We start from the raw sequence: 9,565 nt of genomic DNA, 5'->3' as shown, positions 1-9,565 counted from the left end.
ACATACAAGGACTCCCCTTCGGTCGGCTCTACGACAATATATTGTGTTTACAGTAGCAACTCAGGAAATACTATATTGGCATCGTCTCTGCAAATAGAGAGTGTATCTTCACGTTCTCACTTTCAACAACGCTGCGCACAATTGACTGTGAGCGAAGGGATCAGTCCAGAGGTTGAGCACAGTTTGCATTAGCGTCAAACCTTACCATTAAATGTTGTTGCATATGTGGGTCACAGAGGAAACTGTTTTCAATTCACCATCCACGACAAACAGTTTGTATGGAATTCGGGGGATGCAGTGGCTTTCAAATATATTGAGAAGTTGGACTTAGGTTGAGGAAGCAACGATGCAGCACGAACGACGCACATGCGTGCATTTCTGAGCAATGCCATTTCTACTGAGAGGTTACATACGCCAGGATGGGTTGATAGTCGATTGTGTGTTCTGGTACATTCAATCGAGTCTGCTCGTGTATGTACAAATCATTTACATTTGTAGACATATAACCGCTTATCCATTGTCAAACAGACACAGATCCTAATAGCGCATACTCATCAGCCACTGCATGGTAATTTTTAGAATAATTTTGTTTACCTGATTTGATGCATGCAGGATGAGGAGACGAAAGTGAGCGTTCCGAGCAGACAAACCCACACCTCATCAAGTGAGCACACGTGCGCCCTACATGAGCTTCCGCATCTCCAAATTTTCTCTTCACCTTCTTTGCTTGAAGAAGTAGATGGTGTTTGCGCATGCGAAATTGATAAAGAACTCGCTCAGCAAGGTCCTTCTCGAGGCGTCGAACTTCGAGATTGGCTCATGCCATCTCGAGCAAGTACACAGCTTCTTCTGAAGTCTCCAGCATCAATGTAGTATGAGTGCTGAATTGCCAGACCTGTGAATTATGGTGTTTGTGCTGTAGAAAGTTCTAGTTCAAGGCAAGTGTTAGAATCAAACTCATTACTCACCATATTATGTACTTCCGAGTATTCAGACATATCATCTGGAATGTCGGAGCCTAGATCTACAGAGAGAGTCGTATAACTTGAAGTTTTTTGGCCTCTGAATGTCGAAGGTGAGAAAATAGATGACCGGGATGATTGTGATGATGATGCATAGCTTGAACGATACTTTGAAATTGTAGTTATGGTTCACGTTGTGCCGGAAATTACCGATAAGCCATTCGACCCAAATTGAATTGGACCGTGACTTACTTCACATCTTCAATATGTGTTGCCCATCCTGTGGCAAGCGCCTTAAAAACGAGGGACAGTTTCTACAACATCTTAATCAGCCTTCTTCCTGCTGTTACAAGTGGGATGGTACTAACCTGGTTTGCATCTCGAGGCCAGCACGAGTTCCAAGTCCTCTTGACGAAGATATGGATTTGACCTTGGACCCGGAGTTTAGTATGGAGCATGTATTTGATGCAAACATTGAAGTGGAGGGTGGTTTTACAGGCAGATTACAGTGAAGAAGTGGAGGTTTTTGACGGCGCAGGCAAGACATGGGGTATTGGACAGACCTTCATGGACCAGTTCAGTGAGGATGAATATGCTATGGAGAGGAAGGAAAACTGATACTGGCCTTTTGCTAGCGAACCAGACTGGGAGATGGCATCGTTTCTTCTCTGGTCTAATCTTAGCATGGCCGATATTGATGACTACCTTAATCTTGAATTTGTGAGTTCTTTTGTCTAAATTACTCGGTCTGAACTTACTAGTATGTTCAGACCAAAACACTGCCATTGTCGTTTCGGTCTTCGAGAGAACTCCAAGGACACTCTGAATTGCTCCCAGCACCGCCTTGATGGAAGTATGAAACAGTTACGACTGAGTTTCCAACAACAAAGATCCTCCGAATATTTTATCGGGACACAATTGAGTGCTTACAATCACTTCTCAGCCACCCACTGTTGGCTACCAGCTTTGATTTCATCCCTCGCAAAGTTTACGAGTCTGCTGAATGTGCTGTCCGAGTGTATCATGGATTTATGACAGGTGACCATGCTTGGAACCTTCAGGTAAGGTCTCATGTTTCAATTCTTTGGTCCGCATGGCTAACAGGATCACAGAAAGACCTATCTGAAGGTGCATCACTCCTTGGTGTAGTCCTCTCCTCGGACAAGACCAAGGTCAGCAACATCGCTGGTAACCGTTATGCACATCCACTTCTCATTAGTCTCGCCAATATCAATCCCAGTGTGCGCGCCAAAGGCTCCTTACATGCCTATATCCCACTCGCTCTACTTCCTGTTGCAAAGTTCGTGCACAGGAGCAAACACATGCGTGGGGTTCTTGCAGACCACTTACTCCACCAATGTATTGACCTTGTTGTTGAGCCATTGAAGCAAGCAGCCTGTCTCGGCATTATGATGAGTGATCCACAGGGATTTAGCAGGTATTGTTTCACCCCCCTTGTTGCTTATGTCGCAGATACTCCAGAGGAGCTTGTCATTGCATGCGCTACGATGAACTCATCGCCTGTCACTATGGCTACCTGCAAAGACTTTGGAGACCCAATCCGACACCCTCCTCGTAATGGATCATCCACCCTCGCCAATATCACAGCCATTATCGCGTCTATCTCACCATCTGATCTTGTTGCATTCTTTGAGGCTTGTAAGTGTTATAATCTAAATGGTGTTGACTTGCCATTCTGGAAAGAATTGGCTGGCTGCCAATCCTTCTTCCTTCCTCACTCCGGAGCTACTTTCACCATCTTCACAAGATGTTCTGGGACCATGTCATATACCATATTCCCGGGTAAAGATCCGAAGATCCGGATCTCAGATCCAATCCAGATCCGATGGACATATCCGTTGTCCGGTCCACAGATCCGATCTAATCCTTATTTCATGTCCTGTTCATATAACTCTAACTATCGTTCATCTCCTTTCGGCATTCCTGTACACCGGTATACTGGTTATTCTTTACTTCCGTTATGCTTACTGATCTGCTACACTTACTGATCCGCTTTAGCTTAGACTTCATTCCCGGTTATGATTTGTTATCCATCTGACTTACCGATATGCTGTACACATACTTTGCTTATACTTCGTACATAGCCTCGCGTCCTTGCTTATTGATCATTCCGTTAGTTATCCGTAGTATATAAACCCTTGTACATGCGCTGTAGTAGATCAGTTCGAATATCATCTTAGATTGCACTCATTCTGTCTGGACTCTAAGTCCATCCGTTATCCATCCGAACTTGAGTACGATACTCTTGTCTACTCCGAGACTTAGGATCGATTCCTATAGTCTATATATCCGTCTCTGTCTTCGGACAGTCCTTGCCCGTTAGTTTCTAGTTCAGATCCGATCCAGATTAGCCGTTACTATATACGTTCAATATCCGGAAGCCTTAACGGATCCGTTACGAGACTTATCCGTCTCAATATACACAATACTCTAGCACTCTGAAATAAGGGGCAAGACTCGGGAAAGGGGCACAGCGCACGAGCTGAGGCCGAAGCCCTTCGGATCCGATACTACTTGAGTACAGTCTTAACAGACCATGACCGTCTCTGGTGCACATTGGTGGTTGGCTCACAAGAAATTGATTTTCGTTTTGCGCTGCTCCAGGTGTGCACTGGTTACCATGCATTTAAGGAAGGGATCTCCACTTTGAAGCAGGCCACAGGACGAGACCATCGCAATGTTCAATGTTACATCATCGGTGTGATTGCTGGTGCTGCCCCTGCTGACTTCGTATCCACTATTCATGCTCTCGCAGAGTTTAGATACCTCGCTCAAGCCCCGCATTTCACCGACAAGCAAGTGGTGGAGTTGGACCGCTGTTTTAAAGCCTTCCACCGGCTCAAACATTCCATTGTTGATGCTGGTGCTCATTGGGGGAAAAGGGGTGAGGATAAGCCATGGGCAATTCCAAAACTTGAGTTGCTGCAGGGGGTAATACCTAGTATTTATTCACATGGTACTGTCATGCAGTGGTCTGCAGACCCCACTGAACATGCACATATCAGGGTTGTGAAGGAGCCATTGAGGGCAGGGAACAATCACGACTACGATGCGCAAGTGTGTCGCCACCTTGATCGTCGCGATAGGGTGGAGCACTTTGACCTCGCACTGCAGATGCGTGCGCAGGAGGATCGTGAAGGTCATGAAAGTGACGAAGACAATGAGGGTGGTCTCGCTCACCATTTTGTCAAGGACTACTTTGCTTGCGCACACGACCTCATTAACAGTGTCCATCCTCAAGCTCCCCGTCCCTATCAAACATTCTCAACCTTGATCAATGCTTACCATCTCAACGATCACCCCACGCTCACGAAAATGACAGTGGATAAGGCTTCTGAACACTTCTCTCTTCCTGACCTTTGTCCCGCAGTCTCTGATCATCTCGACCAGGATGACGCCCATGTTGATCATTTCGTCATTGGTGGCAGGCGCCGTGCGCACCCTGGCTGCCCCCTCCCCTTTGAACGCATTCAAATATGGTGCATGCAGTCAAAATCTTTTCATGACCCTGAACATCTTGAGCCCTCACAAGCACTACATGTTGAACCGCCCTCAAATTCCTGGCCATATGGCCGATATGACTCTGTTATTGTTAGTACAGGCGACATGCACAAGTGGCCAAAAAGTGGCCTAGATGGTATGTTTTTATACCTATACTGTCACACTACTGATCTCGACCAACACAGGACACTTTGTCGCTCACCTTCGTTTAATTTTTCGTCCCATCACACCACTTTCATATTCTCAAACATATCTTGCATATGTCAAACGTTTAGACGTTGTGACTCTCGACGAATCTACGGGTATGTATATCCTCAGGCGTGCTCGACGAGCGAATAACGAAAAAATTGGCGATGTTATCCCAGTCACTCAGATTGTGGCGCCCGTCCATCTCATCCCGCATTTTGGTCGAAAAGCTGATCCGCGATTAACGATGCAAAGCAGTATTAACCATACCACAGAGTTTTACTTGAATAAGTTCTGGAACAAAGAGCTGTTCTTTGCGCTTCATGTGACTGGTAGATAGACAGATAGGGGGGTATTAACTATTTCAGATTGATGGGGTTTTTTTTTCATTGGCCAGCCCATCGTGAGAGTCGATGGCATAGCGCCCAAACTTTGAACTATGTAGGCTTGCATGTCAGATCCGTTGCTTTGTACCTACCACAATGTATAATGGCTGCAGTCTTTGGAGACCTTGTTGGAGGCCCATACTATTATACTCGCAACTCCAGAGGCAAAACTCCTGTGTCTGATATGAAGAGTGAACCGAGTTCGGGCATGCCCGTCTTATCCACGACATCGTGGATCTCTAGCAGATCAAGACGACGTGGCACTAAGACAGAGACCCTGCGTCCTGCGGATGTAACTTGTATGCTAATAGATTGCTTACTCTCAGCATAGATTGCTTATTTTACAAATCTATAGACAAACCATCGAATACTTCAACAGTGGCGGCAGAGACTGAAACTCCAACAATCGCAGCCAAGCCCCAAACTGATACTGCAGTCGTGCAACATGATCAGGTTTTGGGCATCACGAATGTCATCACTGCAGAACCAGGTAAGGGTGCTTACCCACTGAGATCAGTTGTTTCTCACAGTTCGCTGCTAGCTGGGTGCCACGAGCAACTCATAGATGCTCTTCAGCAGGTCTGGGTGGAGCCTGTATGCTTTGTCAATGTCTCTCCTGATGATCATGCACGCATTTTGGAGCACATGGACTCTCTGACATTTTCAAACTATCACACAAAGTACGTTGTGTTAATTGTATTTATTTGCATAAACATCGTCTTACATCAACATCATAGGATGTCGTATTTTCCTCGCAGAATGATTCTCATCGTGTATTCTCCGCACCCTGTCCATGAACAACCACAAGCAGATGTCTTTCATCATCTCACAAGCTCTCCACAGCGTTCAGTACAACCGAACGCTCTTGAAGACCTGCGTCTCTTCCAACAGTCGGATCTACTCTCGAAAACATTTTCACCATACCTGACATGCAGGTAACCATGATGCCTACAACCACAATAGCCGCTGAGACCCAACTTCTCTGGATGGTCGAATCCGGATTCACTCAGTCTCGACCTGCCATCATGGCAAAAGTGGGAGATGCTTCTATCGCACGAAGAACTACTTCTTATTCTTATGATCTTGGTCAAAGAAAAAAAAAATTTGCCACCCCCATGGCAGACTCTGATGCTTGGAAGGAGACACGCGAAGAGGGATCGGTGCGGACTTACAGTGCCTTCGCTCCCGCACGCACTGCTGACAAGTTATTCGGGCCTGTGGTAGCATTGGGGCATGAGTGGATTGACATCGAGTCTGTCGAATATTATGTTTGGGTTAAATCTGGAGATCAGTATTGATGTAACCACTGATCCTACGGCACATGGAGTAAGTCTAGTGTTTTGATAATGAGAATATTAGTATGCTGATGTACATTTGCAGACACTATTTCCGGATATTAACATGGGTGATGTCACTGATGCATTGAACCGTGGTATGGATCGTGTGAAGGCCACCATGAGCCACACCCTTGACACTATCGAATGCATGTAAAATCACCGGCATCTTCTCACCCCCCACGCTCACATTCGATTGGGAGCTCGACAAGTCCTTCATGTCAGTGGCCGTTTATCAAACCACCCACTTCCGCTACTGCAATTGGTACCATCGCCAATTCTCTGGCACGAAGCGTCGTCGTGGACAATCCTACCATAGACGCAAGTACCAGGCCCTCAATCAGGAGAGCATTATCCTCTGGACATGTCCAGGTGTGGACAATCCAGAGAATGCTGAACCCTCAATCAGCCGCATATCCATCTCTAATGCTAGCGATGAGACTACTTCCTCCTCAGAACTGGCCACGTCTGGAACCGAGTCTTCCTCTGAGCCAAGTGATGATTCGGATGTGTAGGTCTCAGTGAGGGGGATGAAACTTAACCTTTGAATTCGTGCTCTCTCTGTAGATGTATATGTTTCACCACTTACTACTGTTCTTGTAGGCCCTGCCTTCTGTTGGCATCGTTTGTTTTGTTGTACCTACATACTATACTCTAGCACCATTGTTCTGCCGCACTCCATTCACGGAGTTTCAAATGTGTAGCACTACTAGCCTGTGAAATGAACACATTATGACAGTGTTCGTGTTCACATTCAATTTTTCGATGGGTAAACGCAAGACCGTAGTAGCAGCTGATCTTGGTAAGTATACTAATTTCTATCTAACAAAACTGATATGTAGTACTGTAGAAGACCTACATCGCTCTAAGCGAAGTAACATTGGTCAAGGTGGACACCTTGGCCAGCTTCAAAAGATGGAATGTTCACAGATGAAACGACAGCAGCCAGTGAAGGAAAACCCTGCCCAGGACATGCTGAACAGCCAGCCTGTAAATTTTATGGCGCCAGAGGCACCCAGACCCAAACCAAGGGCAAGACCAATCAAGGCGATATCAGGCGACAAGAACGCAAAATCGAGCAACAAGAAGACCGAGAGTCCTTCAAGCTCCAGCTTACCGCGGGATGAAGGCGTGTCATGGAGGACAGACCTATTTTACATTCCCGTGGTGTCGACTCAAGGTTTGGCTTTGTCCCACCTTCACTTATGGCTATGACTCCCAAACGCAATTATAGCGGTGCTCTGTCTAGGTTTGCTCATACATCCTCCCAGCCCAACACCCCCAGAACACACCCTCACTGGTGCCAATTCATGGAAACGTGACAATCCGTTGTCCTGCATGATTTGGGAATCATGCATGGACATGACTACTAGGTATCCCCCTAAAGACAAAGTCTGTTAGCTTAGTCCTCAGACTAGTCAACCCATACCTTGGTATCAAACCTTGGTCCAATAGTTTCAGTTTTCCCTCAGTGATTCATGAATCCACCATGTTTTGAAGAAAAGTCATATGTGAGATGGGAATCACATAATGACCTAGTTGATATGAGAAGCAAAAATGAAGGTTAAGGTATTGCCTTTCATTTGGCTTATTCACTTTGGCTAGAGAAACCCATAGAGAAAAGTTCAAAGCCTAACAAAAACCTATCTAAAAAGCCCGCGTATTGTGTACTATTATTTGTTCCATTATTTCTGAGTTGTTTTCTCTAGTGTTTCTTTACTTTACTTTTCTATTAGGATGCTCTGACTAATCAGATGCTTCATAAAATTGTACCTACAGGGTATGATGTCATAATGATGTCATAGGACTTCACCTACACTCCTGCAGGTATTTTGGTTGAAAGATATGATATCATAGTGATGTCATAATGATGTCATGTTCCATGGAATTTGCTAGAACATTCCAATGACTCATAATGACTCATAGTGACTCATAGTGACTCAGAATGATGTCATAATCCCACTATGAATATTCTGGAATGTTCTTTTGCACCTCCTAGAACATTCTGCTCCAGTTTTTGGAATATTCTTCTCACATTCTGAAGTCATTACATCACCTTTTTACTTACATGATATTCCCACACAAATGTATATAAGGAGAGCCCATTCTCCCCCAAAAAAATAGATCTCCCACTTGTTGCATTCAAGAATCTCCCACTTGAGCAAATTGAACTCTCACCTAAGAAGCTTCAGTCTGAACAAATTGCTGCTTACAAAGCCCATTTCCTTTGTAAGAACTGTCCAGACAAGTGCAGGGAAAGTGTTTCCCTTGAGATTACGTAAGTTTCTTGTGATAGAAACCCAGTTTTGTGAGACCAGTGTTCTCACCACGTAGTGTTTACTGACCAACACGAGCTTTGGTCACCGTTGTTATTTGTGAGACCAGCATTCTCACCAGGTATTTGTATACTGACCAACACGAGCTTTGGTCATTGTTGTTATTTGTCATTGTTTTTTTTTATTTGTCATTGTTGTTATTTGTGAGACCAGCGTTCTCACCAGGTATTTGTATATTGACCAACACGAGCTTTGGTCCACGTAGTCACATTTGAGACCAGCTTCTCAACAGTTAACCGTATATTCAGGAAACCAGTTCAAGTGTCTAGACGGTATATCCTAGACAATCCCATAGTTTCAATCAGAGATAATAAAGCTCCGGCTAAGTTAATCTGACTGATTGGTTTAGCGAGCCTCCCAAGAACTCACACGTTATCTACCACGAAAGAAGAAAAGTCGTAGACCGTGTTAATCAAGGACTGGCAAGAAGTCTTATCCAGTGTAATTGTGGTGTCATTACATTCTTACACGTATTTATATAAGACCCTCGGTTATTAAGACACCGTGTTCTGATTCATATTCCTGACACTAGTTGTGCTATAGCAGCGTCCAAACCTGTCCCTCCTGAATGCACCTTTCACTGGTGCTCATTTGCGCAAAACACAATATCCACGCTCTCACTCTGGTTGTACACAACTGGTTCCCAACTAATCCTCCCTCAACATACCACCACTAGTGACAACAATCTGCCTACTGACCTGGACTCTGATGCAAATGCTGATTACATTCGTCCATCCTGAATGGATGTTTCAGACGCTGAGGCTCCTCTATATGGAGATGAGGGCTATGATGCCAGGAAGAGATCATGATGTGGACGCTAACGGTTCTGATGTGGACGC

At 45.1% G+C, this 9,565-nt stretch overlaps 2 protein-coding genes across 2 annotated transcripts; both read left to right on the top strand.

Annotated features, from left to right (window-relative positions):
- Positions 1-1,810: 1,810 nt before the first annotated feature.
- Positions 1,811-5,010, top strand: DFJ58DRAFT_673237 (uncharacterized protein; the record flags this gene model as incomplete). Its single annotated transcript, XM_041383050.1, has 5 exons — positions 1,811-2,023; positions 2,075-2,602; positions 3,450-3,570; positions 3,646-4,608; positions 4,670-5,010. Coding segments are annotated over 5 exons (2,166 nt in total), but the record flags the coding sequence as incomplete, so codon positions are not given.
- A 149-nt stretch (positions 5,011-5,159) lies between these two features.
- DFJ58DRAFT_739240 (uncharacterized protein) lies at positions 5,160-6,905 on the top strand (the record flags this gene model as incomplete). Its single annotated transcript, XM_041387029.1, has 9 exons — positions 5,160-5,355; positions 5,412-5,546; positions 5,598-5,736; positions 5,794-5,900; positions 5,948-6,216; positions 6,281-6,382; positions 6,437-6,543; positions 6,594-6,715; positions 6,763-6,905. The coding sequence occupies 9 exons, from the start codon at positions 5,160-5,162 to the stop codon at positions 6,903-6,905; spliced, it is 1,320 nt and encodes a 439-aa protein (XP_041234758.1).
- Positions 6,906-9,565: the final 2,660 nt, after the last annotated feature.

Source organism: Suillus subalutaceus (assembly GCF_016647625.1).
Source record: "Suillus subalutaceus strain FC151 chromosome Unknown DFJ58scaffold_647, whole genome shotgun sequence".
NCBI classification, from domain to species: domain Eukaryota; kingdom Fungi; phylum Basidiomycota; class Agaricomycetes; order Boletales; family Suillaceae; genus Suillus; species Suillus subalutaceus.
Note: the sequence above shows the minus strand (reverse complement) of the source record. Positions and strands in the feature narration are given on the sequence as shown.